The following is a 21,351-nucleotide window of genomic DNA, read 5'->3' on the forward strand; positions in this document are numbered from 1 at the left end:
ACAAAAAACAAAAATAATCATTAACATTAGTATATTTACAAATAGTCTCTACTTTTGTACAGTCTTTGCAGTTTCTTTTTGTATCCTTTATAATCTGCGGATTTGTAGTTCTAACATTTATTTCAAGTTTGCTCTTCTAGAATTTGTATAGTTCTTTTAAGATTTTTTTTTCTCTTTCTTTTATTCCAATACTGTTACTTCTGAAGTTTGCTCATATTATCAAATCTTTAGATTTTTGCTTCTCTGTAGGATAAAAAAATAAACCTACTCTAGCTCCAAACAGTTGCTGGTTTTCAAGATACACGTTAAGTCCTTACTACCAATGTTAGTTACTGCATTACATATAAACTTGCTAGTGATTCCATCCATAAAAAGGCCACCCAACTGATTGGTAAATCTTCACTTATTACTAGGTTACTGCAATAAATTTTTATATCCTATCAAATCCCTAATTCATAACAGTCATCACTCTAGGATCTGGTTTTGGTTGTTTGAGGTAAAATATCAGCCATCTTGTAGCTAAATGATTTTGATTCTGAAAGCCTTTTCAACAATAATGGGACAGTTGCATTTTTTTCTTTTCTCAGTTATCTTGAAGAGGAACAATGCCAGGAACATTTGTAGGCATTCTGATTTGTGAGAAGGCTGTTGTTGATGCTCAGTTTGAACTTCTGTAGATTATAGAAAATAAATGTGCTGAGCAGGTATACCAGGGGTCTGCAGTTCTGGAAGAAATGATTGGTTAAAGGTTTAGGGTTTGAGACACAAGGGGAAGAGATGTGAATGGATTGAGAAGTATGCAGCTTGCTGGTTCAGTAGAACAGACTGCTACTATTATTACCAGTAGTAGTAAAAGAGATACAGCACACCAATGTGCATGTTGTTGTAATAAGTTGGTTTTCCAATTAACTGAATGATCTGTTAATGGATGCAGTTTATCCTAACTCTGTGTAAACAACAGCTCCAGCTTTGATCTGTGAACAACAGCGTAATGTGGAATGTAAAAGTACCTGATGGAGACCAATGGCTGAATAGCTTTGGGAAGCTGCTTTAGGCTATGTTATAAATATGATATTGCAATGGTAAGATCCAGAATTTGTAAGGTGAACTTTTTAGATGTTTTATGAGTGTTTGTCCATTTCTTTGGTATATGTCACGACTAAGGTTGTTGATGTTAAATGCGAAATAGAACTGAACATTGAAGTACACTAGATTTTATAGAATGTAGGCCAGAAAGAGTCTTGTTGATGCATAGCAATCTAATAGTTCACCAAAGAAGCTGATTAAAAAGAAGTGATATAGATAGTGGTCAACTTTCCTGCTAGACATGGCTCAAAACTTTGCATCTTTAATTGGGGGTGGGGTGGGTGGCAGTGTAATGTCTTGGCAGTTCTATATTCTAATTGTGAAGAAACAGAGACAGATAGAGAGAGAAGTGGTTTGGCTCATTATCAATGAAGTCTTGTGTACTTCATTTCACATTGCTCCACTGTACCTTGCTATAATGAGTACTAACAAGACAGCTGAGGGAGAGAGGGCTGCACCAACCCCCACCTCTCTCTCTCAGTGATCACTTCCTAGATGTGTTCATAGATTTCAAGGGTGAGAAAATGCCTGTGACTGTATGTGACTACATGAGCTACTAAAACAATTAATAAAAGCATGGCATATGCTACCAAGGCATATTCCATCATTCATGGGTAATGACTGACTGTATTTTAAAATATTCTAACTGGAAAAAAAAAAAAAAGAACCCCAAAATATTCCCTTTGAATTACCAAAACATTAAAAATATGTATTAATGAAGTAGCTGTCAGCATTGATTCAAGGAATTTATTGTAATTGTTTGAGAAATATGAACCAATATCTTCTGGAGTGTGTTGTTTGGATTTATTCTATTAAGAAGTTTTGCACTACTCAAATTTGGTAGCAAATTAGCATATTTGCATATCGTTGGAAAAGTCAGTCTTCTTTTTACAGTTAATCATTCAATCATGCAACAGTAGAGTCTGTAATCAGGTATTACTACAGACTCTGTTGTCAGGTATGCAGAGATATGTTCATTTGGGCTTAGATCAAATTATAGTATCTGTTATTGGGGGCTAAAGTTTATTTTATAGCTAGGAACTTTGTTTTATTTATTTTCCACTCCTTCTGGGCTATAAAAAGATGTATTTGTCAAGTGAGTGTGTCTAAATTTACTTAGAACTTTATCAGCTGAATCAAGAGTTTCTTTGTTGGTTTTCTCAGGTTGATTTGACATGGGAAAACGTGGAATAAAATATCTTACATGAAAAGACGTAATGATTAGTGTCAGGGCATCTTACAGTAGAATTCTCATCTAGCCCATGCCAGCAAGGATGTAAAAAATATTCCTGATTTACAAACAAAAGTTTGTTACCTCATTAGAAATGGAAGATTGTAGCAAAGACAGAGTTGTTAAAGTAAGAAAAGGGAAATCCTCTCATCCAACTGTCTACCACTTCTGTCGCCTTACAACCTTATGATAACCTAATTATAAATCAAATGTACTTACATTACAAACCAGTAACAAAACAATTTAAAATAAGAGTAACTGCCTTGCTTTGCTCTCTCAACTTCTGTCAGCAGTTGTAAAGGTACTGTTGTGACCTATGGAATGTCTTGGAGATTTATACCTGGTTGACATCATCTTCTCTGGGTCTGACCAGAGTTGATTTCTTCCAGAGATAGAGATAGAGAGAGAAGAAACAATCCTACTATTGATCTGGTAAATTATTTATCAACCTTTAAAAGACGAAAAGTAAAGTTGTCCTCAGTGGGATTTCAACTCAGAGCACATGGGGCTGAATTAATGCCTTAAGGAATTGTGTTGGATGCTTTAACGACTCTACTAATTTATTTGTCTAAAAATAATTGAAAGCACCAAATCTGGAACAAAAACAAAACTGGTTGTACAGGGAAAACAGCATACAAGTTAGTACCAGAAGAAAGATGCATTCATAATAAACTGCTGTAAGATTTAGTCTGTTTATGGATTGCACCGACAACCAAATTTGAACAATTCAACCAAGCAAGAAAACAAAAGGAAAATGGTTTTATAGAAGCTGCACATAAAACTGTAAATATATTAGATAAAATGTCTAAATGTGCAAAGGCAGAAGAATGGAATATGTGGAATGTCTAAAACAATGATGTAGATCAACAAGCATATTGGCAGTAATAGCAAGATGCATGTTAGTATAATTACAACATCAGCTAAATGGCATGGCCAAGCATGTTATTTAAAGTAAAATTAATCATAGAAAGTTAGATATCTTAGCAAATATACTAGAAGTTTTATATTGCATTTTTAACTTCCAAGATTTTATATAACATTTGAACATTATCCTAATGATTAAATTCAGATGTTATATCAACAATGAGCAGCAACTAAAAAGGCATAGAGAAGAAACTGCAAGACAATACAAATTATGACATTTTCCATAACAAAACAAATGTCCATAGAAACAATTCTTAATGAGGAATCGAAAGATGAAACATCTAAGTATATAGTCCACCTTGGTCAAGATAAAGAGCCAAATAATTTGTTGTCATAATGAGAGATATACTAAAACAATTTAGGCTTGGATTAGTGACTCATGAGATTAATCAAGAGTCAGACCGAGTATTTATAATGCATTCAGACCAGAACTACAGATGGTCTCTTCGAGTATCTTAGGGGAATATTCAGATGTAGCTGCTCTTATTACAGAATTAAAAACTGACAAAATTGAATGTCATCACAATACAATGAGTTTGGGAATTGTATTTGCCTAGAGTATGTTGAAACTGAATCAGCAACATCAAAGATGATAAATTTGATAATGCACAGAGCTGTGAAATTCACTTTAAATTTATTTCACATTTTCACTGTGTCAGTGATCAGGTTGCAGCTGTGCGATAAAACTTCCGATGCCTCATGAAATAAATTTAACAATGTAAATTGTGTAAGTAAATCTAGGAAAATATTACAGTATTAGCATTTTATCTAGAGCTTAGAAGCACCAAATAGGCAGTTCTTAGGAATGCGTTAAAGAAGTTTCTTATTGTTGTCAGTTATTTAATTATTCTTAATTAGATGTATCTGCTAACGTGTAATTAGTTCTACCAACTTCATTATGAGGTCACCAGATCTAACTCCTTTCTGGTCACATTTGCATAAGTTGAACCCAAATTTACAAATTAATGAACCACTGGCCAATTTGACAGTGGTGGTATTGCAATGCACTACCCTCTGATACATTATTTAAGCTAGATAGACTAGGCTATTTGAGAGTTATGTGTCTTTGCTATGGAACATGACACATATCAACCAGACTTTTCCCTGGTTATCTAGTACCTATCAGCTTAGACATTTTCACATTCATATTGGAGGTTCTATATACTACAAAGAACAATGTCTATACAAGAAACATTGTCAATATTTCCATCAGTGCACTAACCCAGAGCAATCAATTTATGGTTAAACATTTTCATTATAATATATTTCCTATATCATGTTGCTTCTGATATAAGAACTAAAGCTTACAGGACATTTTCCCTAGTCAAATGCCTTCCTGATGTCAAGGGCAGTGAATAGACAACAAAATAATTTCTATTTGTAAAACAGTTTGCTGCATGTGTCATAGTTTAGAATAATTTAACCCTTTCATTACCAATGCAGCTGAAATCAGCTCTGGCTCTGTAGTACAAATGTCTTGTTTTCACAAGTTTTGAATTAAAATCTTCCACCAAACCTTAGTCACAATTAATGTTCCTAACACTAGCTTAATGATAACTAAGTTATTTTACTAAATTCTTTGTTATATTTAAAATAATTGAAAGAAACAGAGCATCTTAAAATAAATACAGTAACGAAAGGTTAATATGGCCTGTGTGAATGGAAAACTGACACAGATGAAAAAAAAAAGAGATATGAACTGTTGGATATTTAATATAAAGTGGTAGCATAACAGATAAGAGAACAATTGCTATATGCCACTTGTAAGTAAAGATTAAATATAAACATAATAAATGAAATCGGTTTAATTTTATTAACTTTCAATGATGTAGTTAGTATACTGTAATCATGTTTATCAATAAAAGATCTTTATCTTACATTTATTCTAGGATTAACCAAGTGTTTGGTCCAAGCTGTTCTACAAGCTCATTGATTCATTCTTAGCAATACATTGAAAAAATTATATTCTCACAAATTTTAAAAATTAACTTACTTTTTAAAAATCAAATCAATATATTACCCTGTATAAATTTAAAATTAAGTAATCTTAAAAATGAGTTTTCATAGACTGCCAAAGTTACATATGAAGAGAAACTATTTAAATAAGTTGGAAGTCGTACTTGATTCAGTGTTTGTTTAAATCTAACCTATTTTATTAGTACCTTTATTAGTAGTTTCTATAATTGTGGAACATATTAGATTTTATATTCTTCTGTATATCTTTAAACAAGCAGTTATATTTTAAAATAAAATTTTAGGTATCAAAATGTCTCTAGCAAATAACAAAAAACTTTTGTAGTTAATAGTTCTTTATTTTGCTTTTAAATTATTCAAGTACAATGCAAACTTGTCAGATAAAAGAGAGAAATGCTGAAGAATAAAATTAGTAACAAAAGTAAAATATACACATATATCAAAGCAGAAAAATAGAGAAGAAATCTATGTAGAGATGCAAGTTGAAAACAAAGAAAAAAAGTTTTAAATTCTAATAAATTATATAATGAGAATAATTACATCAACCTGAATGTGAAGAAAGCAAAAACAAATCTGAATGTGGAAAAAATAGAAGTAAATAAAATTTATTCTAAAAATAAATCAACAAAAAAAAAAAAAAAAAAAACAAACGAAAAAACAAAACAATAAAGCTGTTAGAAACCAATCAACAATTTCTCAAAATTTTGTTAAATAAAGTCCTTTTCTTACCATATTTAAAGATTTTTTTTTTTCTTATAGACTATTATGAAAGACACTTGATGTTAGAAATTATCCAAAATTTTTCCCAACATTATTATTATTTATTTTATTATTCAAGGAAAATTAGCATCAAATTAATTATTTTTGTCAACTTTGCATTCTAATAATTTTATTTGAATGTTAATTTCTTTGAAGTAACATAGTAGAAATAATTTTAATGTGACTGCTAAATCTTTAAGCCATCAAATATCCACAACTAATTTTGATAAAAAGAGATGTAACATACTACGGGAGTGTTTTTTTTTTTAAAAGGATTAAAGTAACATACATTGGAAATAGTAGATATTTTCGAAAATGGCAATGGGGGGGGGGGAATAAATTAAACTTTGTAGGGGGAGCATTAAAATGAAAGTAATTGTGCTCTTGTAAAACTATTAACAATATCTGACTAACAGAAGGGTGGCAATTAAGGAATCAAAGTGAGAAAGAATTAATTTGAAAAGTTTGTGGGTCATTCTTTTTAGAATGTTATTTTAAATGAAGCCAGGATTAACGATTCCGAAAATCTGAAAAGAGAAATGAAATAATAATAAGTAAAACATTTTAATAAGTTTTACTGAATAAAATCTAACATATCACTACACAGTTTCAAATAAGGATCTACATACAAGGCTTGGTCGAGAACTGAACACAGTCAAACTTGTAATGAGTTTATGAAGAGTAAAATAATGAGATTTTTGGAGCATGCCTTTCATGAAAATATATTTTAGTGGTGCTACACTATAATAAAGCTACAACAAAGAAAAGCAATTAAAACATTTTAGTGTCATGTATATGATTCTGTTTATGTTGTTTCAAAAGGAGTAATTAGCAAGAAAGTTTATTCCAGTATTCATGAACTTTTAATCTAAAGCAATCAAAATGTAAATAACAATATACTGGTAACATACTGTGAAGAGAGTGTACACTGTATTATACCTAACACTTGTCAATGTTGACCTATATACAACCTGACTGTTACACTTGGCCACTTATTTATGATATTTTGTTTATTAACAGTATAGTACACAATTCAAGATTATGCATTAAAATAATTATTATAGCACTGATAGTTATAATACTGTTTTTGTTGGTGGTATAAAGAAAAATATGATTTTATAAGTCATGTTGTAGGCTAAAACATACGTTGGAATGTCAAAAATAAACAATACGTCTGTTGCTAGAAAAGGCAAGGTAACTTGTACTTATTTGGCTGCTTCAGAACCAAATAAATAAAAAGAGAAGCTCAAAACAATTGTTTCACTAAATTTTGATTTATTAGACATGAAACTATAAAAAATGTCAGGGATGAAATGAAATAGGATTGCTGCAGTACTCCTTTTTTCTTCTGCAAAGCATCAAGTCATAATCTATACCAACTCTAATACATCTTTTGACTCTCAAAACATTTTCTCATAATCTTTATTTTGACACTACTGTCTCAGCTTTTCTACAACTTTAATTCATATGAAAATATATAAATACTTATATACATAGTAATTAGTAGATATCATTTAGTTGATAAGTGATGATTTTATTAGATCAGATAATTAATAAAATAAACTCTCCTTATGAAATAAAAATAGATTGAAGAACTGACTCCATTTTTTTCCTGTTATAAAATACACAACATTGTTGTCATCAATATTATCTTTAAATCCACTTTTCCATGTTTGCATGTGGCAGATGGAAATCACTGACACAAATTTTCTACAACAGGACACCTTTCCTGTCAGCAACCCTCATCGGTTTCCCAGCAAAGTAATACTTCTCCATGACCAGATGTTTCCACAGAAGACTGGAAGCAAAGAATATAGTTTTGTATGATAATGCTAGTTTACAACTATCGTGTGTGATGTCAAGAGAATGGCACACACGTATATGACAGGGTTCTTTCAGTTTTCTTCTACCATATTCATTTACAAGGCTTTGGTTAACCTGGGGCTACAGTAGGAAACACCTGCAAAAAGTGTTACACGGTGGAACTGAACTAGAAATTGTGCAGTTGGAAAGCAAATTTCTTAACCACACTGGCATTTCTGTGCCTATGTCAATTGTATATATATCATCTATGCCAATTATGATTTTGTATGTGTGTATTATTTACTATGAATATTATTAAATATGACATATGTGCAGGCATGGCTGGGTAGTTAAGCAGTTTCCTTCCTAACCACAAAGTTTTGGGTTCAGTTTCACTGTGTGGCACTTTGGACAAGTGTCTTTTACCTTTTAATATAGATCACCAGGCTGAACAAAGCCTTGTGAGTGAATTTAATAGGTAGAATATGCACGTGTGCATGTGTATGTGTGTGTGTGCTTATACTTCTTCTTCTTGACATCTCAGGATAGTTGTAAATGAATGTTGCTACCATACAAAAGGTGTCATTTGTTTACAATATTCCGTGGAAATACAGTCTATCATGGGAATATTACCTTCTTTGGAAACAAGTGAAGGATCTAACCATGAAAAATAATTTGCCTGCAAAATATGACACTTGGTAGCAAGGAAAATTGGACATTAAAATGATGATGACAATGATGATGATCAGATTCTTACCAAATATATTTGGTTGTGATTTTGAGCAAGGCCCTTCTAAGTATTTTCATTTACTTCAAACTTTAGAGTGAATGGATGAGTCTAGGTTATACTTCATGAGTAAATGTCAATCACAAAACCAACCCATTTACATAATAATTGTTGATTCATATACTATGAGTTTAGAAAAACATGGAAAAATCTGTGAAATTAAATAAGCTCCATGAAATCATCATCAACATTTAACATCTGTTTTCAATGCTGCCATAGGTTGGAAGGCTTGACAGGAACTAGGTCATGCCAAGTTCCATAGTCTGTTTTGACTTGATTTTTACAGATAGATGTCCTTCCTAACACCAACCACTTTACAAAGTGTACAGAGTGCTTTTTACGTGGCTCCAGCATCTACACCAATGCTTTTTATGTGGCACCAGCTCCCACACCAATGCTTTTTTTGGTTTTAAGATCCCAATTCTGTTGTGGTGGGTGGGTCTCCTTGAGTACAGCAATGCATCACATATCTTTGTCGTCTATCATCTTTTCCAAGAAGTGTTAAAAAAAAAACTCACTATCCTATAATCAATATTCTCATAAAATTTTTTTTTTAATGTTTATTTTAGAAATGCTAATAATTTTTTTTCAATCACTAAAGAAGATGCCATTATGAAGAAACTGATAGCAGTAGCAAATATCTAAGAAGTTGTAGTAATAAAACATTGTTGATATCATAATGGTATAGTTCAAACAAGAAATAAGCAACATAAAGGGAAGACAATATGAGAATGGGTCATCAAAATTTTGTTCTTTTGAAGTTTAGTTAGAAAGAATGGATACATTCGGTGATTTTTGAAAGCCTTCCTAGACCACATCTGAACTCTAAAATTTGATTAGCACACATCAAAATGAGATAAAATGCCTAAATTATAGAGTTAAGATTTCAATGAAATTAGCTAGTGGTAATACCAATGGAATATCTAGAATAATTTGCTAAAAAAAAGAGTCTCAAATATATTAAATCGAAAATATCCAGTATAATTACCATTATTACTGAGATATGATATTATGATCTTTTTGAACTTGAGCCAACATATCATCCAATTCTTTTTCGTATTCTTCAGGAGTTGAAATCACATCTGTAAAAAACGACAAAAAAAAAACAACCAAACAATAACTAAAAACGAATGTATAACTTTAACATTTACTAATGTAAAAAATAACATAACAATATCATCATCATCACCCAGTGTTTTAAATCTGGGTTTTTTCCCCATTAATGGGGATGGCCGGATCTACCTCGATGCCATAGCAACTGCCCTCACACCATCTCACCCAGTTTTAGACGTCCTCCTTTTTCAAACCAACCCTCCCAATCTCATCCTCTACCTTTTCCTCGGTCTACTTTGCTTTTGTGCTCCATTTACCTCAAACGCAATCACCCTCCTCAGAACATGCTCTTCATCCCTCCTCAACACATGCCCATACCACCTCACTCCATGTTGATTTTATTTTGTAAAAATGAAAGGATTCAAAGTTTTCAGAAATAAATTAGCGACTACAATCTTTATTACATATAAAAGGTAAAAAGCTCTACTTCAGTCATGAGTGACCATGGGATTGCACCTAGAAAATTACCCTTCGAGGCACAGATCCAGGCAAGGTTGTTTTATGAAAGACCAGCAGTCGCCCATGCATACCAGCCTCCCCTCTCCACACCACTGATGTTATCCAAGGGAAAATCAAAGGCCAACACAGCTTGGTACCAGTGATGTCACAACTCATTTCTACAGCTGAGTGAACTGGAGCAACATGAAATAAAGTATCTTGCTCAAGAACACAACACACAGCCTGGTCCAGGACATCAAACTCACAACCTCACGACTGCAAGCTCGCTATTCTAACCACTGAGCCATGCACCTTATATTACATATAGCAGTTTCTAATTTATCTGTCTATAATTTTATAAAGTTGTAATTGTTTGGCAACAGACTTGATCTGAGACTATGTTGAAACTAAATCAATCACATTATGAAAAAGTCATTTTAAGTCATCCCTACACACATGCACACATACACACATAAAATCTTTTAAAATACGCTTTCCATTTATTTTTTGGTATCAAATTTTCATCATGTCAGTGCAACCTGGTCATTAACACAGTTGCACAGCAGCTGTTTAAAACTTAATTTTTAGCGAATTCTTATCTCTTTTTTGTTCTTGTTTCTTATTGAACTACAGCTGAGTGAACTGGAGCAACATAAAATAAAATGTTTTGCTCAAGAACACAACAAACAGCCCAGATCAGGAATTGAACTCACAACATCACAATTGTAAGCCCAATGCTCTAACCCCTAAGTCATGTGCCTTCACACACACACACACACACACACATGAGGTGCCTTCTTGTACTACAGTTCTGCAGAAATTAAGTTCTTGATTATGTAGATCAAATCTTATTTTAATTATATAAGGTAAAAAAAAAAAAGCAAGAGACTAATTTGGAAACATCAATAAACTTACAATTATATGTATTTATTTGTATAATCTCTTTTTCTCACACACAAACTTCCATATTATAACAACAATATGACATAAGTATTGATTTAAATTGCATTGTTGATAAAAATAGTTGTCTCAGTTTGTTATGTTGAATATCTGTAATCTATTTTATGATAAAAGTATATTGATAAGAGATTTGAAAATTAAATGATTTAAATCAATTTATCTGGGCAAGAAGTCATCAACATATATTAAAACTAATTCATATGGAAAAATTTGATAAAAATTGGCATGATTGGAATATTTAGTGTTAGGTGTGAAAATTATTCACGGTAAAGTTGCATAATAATGAAATGATCTACAAGTATATTCAATCTAAAGTAATGTATAGAGCATGAAAAGAAATAGTATGTAGTTTAGTTGAACAGTAATAATGATTTATTTTGATAAAGACAAAGATCTATTTCTAAGGAAGTGAAGACAGTTAATTCATACAGTCTTGGTGTATTATTAGTAACTAGTGAGTACCTGTGGAAAATCCAGTTTAATATTTAATTTTATAGTTAATTACTTAGAGTAAAGTATATTTAAAGGAACTTACAGAGTAAAATACACTCTTCATAATCATTTAATAATTAATAGATCATACATACAAATAAATATATATAAAAATTTATAGTCTGAACAACTGAAATGCAGAGATAGTGAAAGTATCATAGCAGCTACATCTTTGATGAAGGATGGACAAAGAGAGAAGAAAAAAACTGCCAATTATATTAGAAGATTATTATTTAATCAATCCCAAGGAAGTGGCAAATGTAACTGAACTAAAACAGTATGTTTCAGTTAGATTAATTGATATAGTGCCAGCCTGCTGGCTCAGCATCTCATTCTCAGCACTGCCATATGACAGAGAGACTTAATTGTTCAGCTCCAGGTGAGCTCTCTGGAAGAGCAGACCAATAATTAAAGATATTCCATTTTTAATCTATCTTATCCTTTTATAAGATGGTAGGGTATGATTTTTAGCTAGTCTAGTGACCACGTAGACGCTTACTTATTGCCTTGTCCATGAAGTTGTAAGTAGCTCAGAAGGCTTCCAAAAGCAACCAGAAAATTATATACTTACAAGTGTTTTGTAAGCCTGCACCTGCACTACTTACTACTACTACTACTACTACTACTACTACTACTACTACTACTACTACAACTACTACTGCTGCTGCTGCTGCTACTACTACTACTGCTGCTGCTGCCCCTTCTCCTCCACCACCACCATCAGAGCTATCCAAACTCCAATTGCCACATCTCCTGGTCCCTTGTCATTTCCTAAGTGTGGCCCAGTGTCCAAAGATCCTTTCTCACCACTTCATCTCATGTCTTCCTGGGCCTACCCCGTCCACAAGTATCCTCCATAATTAGAGCTTGGCACTTCTTTACACAGCTATCCTCTTCCAAATGCATCACATGACTAAGCCAGTGCAGTTTCCTCTCTTGCATACAACAGTTTTCTCTCTTGCCTCTTATACCCAGTTTTCCTCTTAAATCATTTACATTCTGTTGTGCATGCACATTGACATTACCCATCCAGAGGAGCATGCTAGTTTCATTTCTTTCAAGCCTTCACAAGTCCTCTGTAGTCAAAGTTCATGTTTTACTGCCATATAACATAGCTATATGTACACAGACATCATACACTCTTTCTTTCAATCTGAAAGAGAGGCCATTAGTTACCAACAAAGGTAGAAGCTCTCTGAACTTTGCCCAGCCTGTTCTTATTCAAGCAACTACACTTTCAGAACTTCTTCCACCACTGCTAACTTGGTTTCCTAAGTAACAGAAGTATCAACTACTTCTAATGATAGCACTGAGCTTTTGAGGGAGTCTATCATCTGCACATTTTTAGAGCTTATTGTACCTGCACATTACCACACACAAATACTATATTCTCCATTAACCTTTCTGAGATACTGCTACATGCATCTTATCAAATACAACATATTGCCACACCTCCTGATCCCTTGTCATTTCCTTAGTAACGCTCAGTATCCAAAGAGTCTTTCTCATTACTTTGTCCCATGTCTTTCAGGGTCTACCACTTCCACAGGTAACCTCCACAATTAGAGTTCGGCACTTCTTTATGCAGCTATCCTCATCCATGCACATCACAAAGCATGCATTTGGTACAATGTATGGAGTTTCTACCAACACCCTTCTTACATATCAAGCAGGGCCATCTCCCAGAAAGATCTAGTAATTTGTTGGTTTCCCTACTTACCAAGATTTTGGTTTTTGCTAAATTAACTCTAGGGCTTTTAGATTCCAGGCCTTGTTTCCACACCTGAAATCTCTTCTCAAGGTTAGGTAGTGCTTCAGCTATAAGAACAAGGTCATCAGCATAGAGGAGGTTCCAAGAACAGTTAGTCTTGAATTCCTCTGTTAAGGCCTGGAGGACTAAGATAAACAGGAGGGGGACTGAGAACTGGATCTTGGTGAACTCCTGCCAGTACACTGAATTCATTGCTATAATTGTTGCCAACCTTCACCTTACTGGTAGCATCCCTATACATGGCGTGTACTGCTCTCACTAACCACTCATCTCTTCCTAGCTTCCACATGGACCACCAGATAAGTGAGCAGGGGACCCTGTTGAAAGCCTTCTCCATTTCAGCAAAAACCAGGTACAGAGGTTTATTTTTGGCTAAATACTTCTTTTGCAGTTGCCTAACCAGCCTAAATCTGAACTGCATCTCATCTATGCTAACTCTCTATCTAATTAATTAAGCTATGGCCCTTTCTGTGACTTTCATCACCTGATCCAACAAGCTGATGATTCTGTAATTATTTTTGTCTAAGGCATCACCTTTGCCTTTGTAGCAACTGACTAAGATGCTGCTACGCTAATCGTAGAGTATGACTCCCTCATGGACAACCTGATTTACTATACAGGTGACTAGGCCATATCCTACTTTGCCAGATATTTTAAGCATCTCAATGGTGATTCCTAATGGGCCAGGGCCTTTCTCTGTCTTCATATCCTTAATTGCTTTATCTACCAAGCTACTGTTGATTCGGATAACTGGTCCCTCAGTTGGGGTCTACATTAGGTAGACTGTCTTTCTCCCAATCATTCTCTACATTTAGCAGCCTTTCATAATGTCATTTCCAAGCCACTTTCTTTGCACAATCACTAACTGCAAGTAAACCATCATCCATGTGGACACATTTCTCTCCTATAACATCAGAGAAATGTGTCCACATGGATGATTGTTCCATTGCAATTAATGATTCTGCAAAGTAAGAGACTTGGAAATGCCATTATGAAAGGTTGCTAAATGTAGAGAATGAATAGGAGAAGGAAAGTCTGCCAAATGTAGATCCAACTCCAATACATTTAACCCAGAGAAAAATTGCTTCAACAGATACACTACATGAAAATCAATTTTTCAGTAGTGTTCTAACAGTTTTGTATAGAAGGTAATAAGAATGATTATTATTTCTTCATATTGATGGACGTGGCTGGACTTATATTAGTGATACTGAATAGCATCTCAGTTTTGGACATAACCTTCAGACAAAATACAAGTGCAAGAAGGCTTTTGTATTAAAAAAAATAAAAACAACACATTTAAGAAGAACCATTCAGTGTTCATTTGAGAGCTCATTTCAGGATTTGAAAGAATAGGCTGGTGTTCAAAAGTTCTAGTAAGACTCAGAGAGCACAGCACAAAAGCTTGGTAGCATCTGTGGAGTGGCCTTGTTCAGTTGTTCAGTGTGCAAGAGTACAAGAAGTAAATAATAGATAGAAATTCACTAGTGTTGTTAGTGCAGGATGAGTAAATGAATCGCTGGTAGCTGAAGCAGTCATGAATTGAAAGCTATGGAATACTCAGATGGCTGGCTTGTAAGTTCAGCTTAGATAATATGATTACTAATGAAAGTGATAGTGTAGGAGCAAGGGAGGAAACAGAGTGGAATATGAGTTACCACTGTTAACAACAAAGATTTTCTCTTTTTCATACCAAAAGCATGATGAAATGTAAAGGTGAAACATTGTTGGTAAGTGCAGAGGATCTGTAACAGCTGAAGACTAATGAGCTCTTATTGAAAGTACAGCATTAATATGTAAGAAAGGTTGAAGTGATGGAAGACAAATGACATGAAATGTTTTTATGCTTAGTAAGTTGCCTGCTCTGGTAAATAATTGAAGCAAATGGAATAAAAAGATATGTGTTTATAATGAAGAGTATCTACGGTAGATTTACAACATTGGAGACTGTCTGAGGAAGTGGTTCAGTCAAATGTGAAATGGTTTGGACCTCACAAAAAGGAAAATAAAAAAAAGATCAATATTGATTATACAGATCTAGCTAACCTATGTCAATGAGGAAAAGCAGTCATGACAGTGATGATCATGATGATGAGGATAGTAGTGGTGATAGAGATGCTGGTAAGGATGATGATATAAGCAACTTAGTAATTATAAGCACTTGATAGTTAAAAGATAGTCATGTTTAAAGAAGAATGGTATGAAGATATCAGTATTTTAGATGCAAAGAGAAAAATTATGTATTCAGTTTAATGGGAACATTAGTGAAATTAACAAATCAATGAGAAAAGAATGAACAGTATATTGCAGAGATTGAAAAGAAGGACACATGGAAATGTTTTACCTGTTTTAAAGTGCTGGTTTGATTTATTTGATTTTGTGTTACTATTTAGTTCCAAACTGTCGAGAATGGTTGATATGTCATGACTTACATCACTTAGGTCAAGAGGTGACTGAACCCCTGAAATAGATTATTCCAATATGTTTCAAATAATAAAATTATTATATTAATAGAACTGATTTTCAAAAATATTAATGCAGTTACAATCTTTTCTTTTCAAATTCACAATATTGGATCTTTTTTAAAACGGGGGCCACATTTTTCATTAACGAAACACTTTGAAACTTGGAACACTGGTAGAACGTGTCATATAAAACATCTTTTTCTCTTAGTCTTCTTAAAAAAAAAGAAATCCATAAATTATTCCATGTTAAAGTTGTCGTATTTCTGTAATTTCAACCAATCACTGACGTCCATTCAGCCGATATACATTAAGTGCCAACTACATAAACAAACGATTCTGAAACAATTAACCCTAACCCTAGGGTTAGGGTTAGGGTTAGGGTTAAAGCAAATTTAAAATGAAAAAAGCAAATAAAATGAAGGTATGGAGATTAAATACGCTTTACATCGCTTAGTGAGCCAAAGGAGTAAATGTAAACAACTGAATACTTGTCAGTGATTGGTTGAAATTATCGAAATAAGACAATTTTTTACATGAAATAAATTCGAATACAAAAATATTTTTCTGTTCTATAACACAAAATAGATAAGTATACGAAGTTTGAAAGTCTTTCGGTACCAAAAACACTACATAAAACATTAATGAAAAATGTGGCACCCGTTTTAAAAAAGATCCACAATATTTCCTAAGACATTAATCTGAGAGAAAATTGTACAATACTGCATATGCTTTGCTTTATGCACACTTTTGACAAGTTGTAATGCACCTAAGCACTGTATACAATAATTTCATTATTATCATTATTATTAAATACATTCATATATTCATTCCTGTATAATAAGCACTTTTTCCCAGATTTTCAAACCTAAAAGTTATAGTGTGCATTATACATGAGAAATAAATTATATGTATTTTTTACCCAGCCCTAAGTGCAAGGTTATATTTAGGATAGTGTAACTGAAAGTAAGTTATATCTATTGTTGGAGCTAACTGATGTGTAATGAACAGTTTAAAATCAAGATAATAATGATAGTGATATATTCTGCAATAGTGATATGTTAAATGGGTCATTAAATTTTACAAGTATGCTCATATTAGATTGTATTGATTTATTATCTGAATTTCATAAGAATTAAACAAGATCTCAAAGTCCCAAGAATATTTAATTAGTTGTACTGTTTGAAAATCAAACTAACAAGTAATACTGATGCTATCAATTTGTCATTTGTTTACATGATTAAGAGTGAATTGGAATTATGAAAAAACATAGGGTAGTGTTATATCAAAGAGTTGTTACCAACACAGGGCTGGCAACAGCATTGTTTGTTTACAGCTATGAAAGTACCATGTGTTGGTCAGTCTACAAGTCTGATCTCAGTCACTTTAAATAATGTTAAAATAATTCTAACACATAAAAGTGACTGATATATTAAAATATTTGAAAGCATGGTAAAATCAGTGGTTCTTCATCACTCTATAATGTTGTTTATTTATTTATTTATGAAGGGGTGCTGAAAATTTCCTGGCTTTAAGGAAAGGCCTGGTGAAGGGCCAACTTTCCAAGTTCTTAAGGAAAGGCCTGGTTGGAGGTCAAACTTTCCAAGTTCTTTTACAGGGCTTAGAAATACTGAAGGGCCACTGCAATAAGTGTGTGAATCTGAGAAGGGAATATGTTGAATAAGATCATAATTAACTGATCCTCCAGAACTTTCTTTTACTCAAAACCAGAACTTTTCAGCACCCCTTCATATTACAAGTAATTAAGTTGGTTGTTGTTACCAAGTCTATGAATAAAAAGCAAACATCATTGAAATTCAAACAGAAGACAAGATAATACACTGTCTGGGTCATAGGTGAAAGGCATCAAAGATTGCACATGAGTGCAAAATTTTATCAACTGAATGGTAAAAAGATTAAGTAAACATGCTTTTTTATTATGTAATTATTTTTAGCATGGCTTCCTTTGTTTACAATCAAATCAGTTATCTGAAGAAAATACTTCCCTCACCCATCTGGTTTAGATAATTGAGGTCTAACTGTAAATAGATACTATCTTCATATGATGTCAATACAAATTACATCTCACGAAATTATATAGAAAACGCTAGATGAAATGGTTAGAAACGGTTTTTGGTTTTTGCTTTCTAAAAATTTAAAATGCAGTGATGCTTCAATTTATTAAGAGTTTTAAACAAGTCATTTTAGCTGTAAAAAAAAAAAAATTCCAGATCCCAAATAGCTGATGTATAAAATATATATTCAAAGACAGTTTTGTTTTTTTTAAATATGCATATTAAACAGTTAGAGGAACTTTAAAATAATTTACACTTAAATAATATGTGCTTTGTTCTGTTTAATAATATATGTGTGTGTCGCTATACAAACTGAAGAGTAACATTGATTTTCAACTTATTCAGATGCACTATCAATATCAAAATCAAATTGATTTTCTAGAAAAAAAACCAAACACCATCATGTGATTTCCACAATGTTGACTTCACAGTTGGTGCTCTACACTGGTGAAGTTCAAAGGCCACTTTGAGAATTGTGCTTTGATTTGTTTAGGATGCATGAACTTTTTTAATATATTTTATGCACTCCTTTTTCCTACATGAGAGATATTTTTATGGAGATTACATTGCCCACAGTTTGGGTGCATATTATGCATGAATAAATACAATACTTGTCACTGAATTTCATTGCAACCCTTTGTTTACTAAATATAGATAAAACTCCACCGAGCACTACAAACACACACTTAACATGATGGTTTTTAAAGTCTACTAAATGTTATTTTATCAAAACAATTAAACATTTTATTACAACAACTCACAAAAAGTAAACAAAGATATCTTTTAATGTAAACTTGTGAAATGTATCAAAACTAAGATCAAAGTTTCAAAGCAAATTTTAAATAAGTTTAGTTTAAGATAATGAATTTCAGTTTTACAAATTGTCAAGTGGCAGTTCCAAAGTAATATTTATGTCATAAATTACTCGTTTCTTTTTAAGAGTAATGCGTTTTGTTTTTTGTTTTGATGAACATTATAATTTAATAACTTTTCTTCAACCAGAATGAAATCCAACAACTTCTTTTAGACACTTTTTCCTAATTGATTGTTTTTCATCATGTCTTTACCACAATTTCAGCAAGTTATTTGATCAGATGTGAGGACAGTTAATAGTACAGAAAGAGTAAAAAGCTAGCAAGCAATGAATCACTTAAAGTATAAGCATAACTAGTATGAATTGCTTGGGGAAGCAGTATGCTACTGATATTAAAGAGAACTGGTGAGCTTGTCTATCATTAAGAGAATTTAAAGAGAATCTTTTAAAGTTTATGCTGAATAGGAATGTGAAAAAAAAAAAAGACGAATTTATTTTTGATTTGCTGAAATATATTTATATTTAATTTCAAGAGAATAATATTGAATAATTTTACATACCAAGAACTTTTATTTACATTCATCCTCCCCAGAAATCAACCTTGTTACTGTATAATTACTCCTCTTTTAGTTGTCCATAAAACTCAAAATCTACATTAGTTGATCCTGACTACTAACATTCAACATGGTTAATGCTCAGGCTTGAACACATAAGTAGGAAGAAAATTCCAGACAACTGATGCACTTGGGAGGAAGGATTGAGTTAAATGGTTACAGCAAGATTTGGAGTGGTGGTGGTCGGACACAATAAGAGGAAAGATGAGTTTGTGGAGTTCGTTGGATGGAGGTGATAAGCAGTTGGCTAGTTACAAGAATCAGGAGTTGTTACTGTAGCAATAGAAGTCAGAGTGAAGAGACAGCACATTATCTATGACTGAGAAGTTTATATGAGTTGGTGAGTAGGTCTATGCCAATTAGATAACTTTTTTTGGATCTATTTTAAAACGGGGGCGCCAGTATTTTCTTAACGAAACACTAACGAAACACTTTGAAACTTGGGACACTGGTAGAATGTGTCATATAAAACATCTTTTACTCTTAGTCTTCTTAACAAAAAAAAGGAATTTGTAAGTTATTCCATGTTAAAGTTGTCGTATTTCTGTAATTTCAACCAATCACTGACGTCTATTCAGCTGAATAAGAGTTACTGCTGGGCGGTCATAAAAATGTTATTCCCTGTGACATATTTCATCCGGTTTAATCGTAATTTATACGCATATATTGTTTATATAATAAATTACGCTGTGCGTATCTATGTGTGTAACAATTTTAGAGTTCGGATTCTAGAGTTAGGGTTAGTTTTAGGGTTAGGGTTACGGTTACGGTTAACAGTTTAGTTAGGGTTAGGGTTAGAGTTAGGGGATTAATACGATATACACCGTTACAGCGCTAACTGTTTTCAACTGAATAGACGTCGGTGATTAGTAAAAATTATCGAAATAAGACAATTTTTTACATGAAATAAATTTGAATACAAAAATATTTTTCTGTTCTATAACACAAAATAGATAAGTATACGAAGTTTGAAAGTCTTTCGGTACCAAAAACACTACATAAAACATTAATGAAAACTGGCGCCCCCGTTTCAAAAAAGATCCCTTTTTTTTGATGAAGCATTTCCTGGTTCTGCAGACTAAGGTTAGAAATCTTATCAGCATGAGCTCACAAATAAAAATTGTCAAATTGTGGAGCCTAGTATTTATGGCCAACTTTAAGGGCTTTATTTACATTCTGTTCAAGACTTCAAAGGGAGAAATATAAGATTATTTCCTCGATATGTGCAGTGACTGTGTCTTTTTGTTGTTGAGACATCATCATGGCCGTATTAGAGAATGCTTTGATGTTCGTTCATGGAGGCAATGCAGGTAGCTACTGGATGATGCAAGTCTACGTTGCAACTGAATTATGTCTGTGTGGACATTTAGGGAGGAAAGAAGAGCAAGCTTGTTAAATGTAACAGCAAGTTTGTTATAAATGTATAGGAGAAATAGTGTCCATAACTAAACCCTAGCGGAGACCAGAGTTAATATAGAGTATATTAGAGAGAGAGAGAGAGCTACAACATCCAAGAGACATTAGCTAGAAGATTCCTATACCAAACATGATTGAATGATCTACAGAATGTCAAATACAACTTTGTTTTTGTTGAAAGATAAGGAATCACAGGTGAGTTATACAAGGTGTTTTTAGATTTGCTATTTAGTCTACATAGTGGTGAGAGTGGCAGAGCAGAGAGTGAATGTTTTGGAGGAGTCTTGTTGAATGTGCGTATTGTGGAATTGGTACATCTCATGGAAAATAATGTACATGTGCATGCATATACATACATACATATATATACATACACATACATATACATACATACATATATATATACATACACATACATATATATACATATATATACAGATATATATATATATATATATATATTTATATATATATATATATATATATATGTATATATATATGTATATATATACATATATATATATACATATAAATATACATATACACATATAAATATACAATATATACATATATATATATACACACACACACACACACACATACATACATATATATATATAAATATATATATA

The 21,351-nt window shown here is 32.6% G+C and overlaps 1 protein-coding gene across 2 annotated transcripts in view; it reads right to left on the reverse strand.

Annotated features, from left to right (window-relative positions):
• Positions 1-5,532: 5,532 nt before the first annotated feature.
• The window catches only part of LOC106876642 (protein phosphatase 1 regulatory subunit 37), a 67,482-nt gene continuing 51,663 nt past the window's right edge, over positions 5,533-21,351 (reverse strand). Inside the window, exons 12-14 of one of the 2 annotated variants that reach the window (XM_014925255.2) lie at positions 15,683-15,799; positions 9,553-9,646; positions 5,533-6,501 (exon numbers count right to left, since the gene is read on the reverse strand). In XM_014925255.2, coding sequence (XP_014780741.1) covers positions 9,558-9,646; positions 15,683-15,799 — 206 coding nt within the window. In that variant the 3' untranslated portion in view covers positions 5,533-6,501; positions 9,553-9,557. The remainder of the gene's footprint in view (positions 6,502-9,552; positions 9,647-15,682; positions 15,800-21,351) is intronic. The other variant, XM_014925256.2, reaches the window with a different exon arrangement.

Source organism: Octopus bimaculoides, chromosome 3, assembly GCF_001194135.2.
Source record: "Octopus bimaculoides isolate UCB-OBI-ISO-001 chromosome 3, ASM119413v2, whole genome shotgun sequence".
Classification (NCBI taxonomy): Eukaryota; Metazoa; Mollusca; class Cephalopoda; order Octopoda; family Octopodidae; genus Octopus; species Octopus bimaculoides.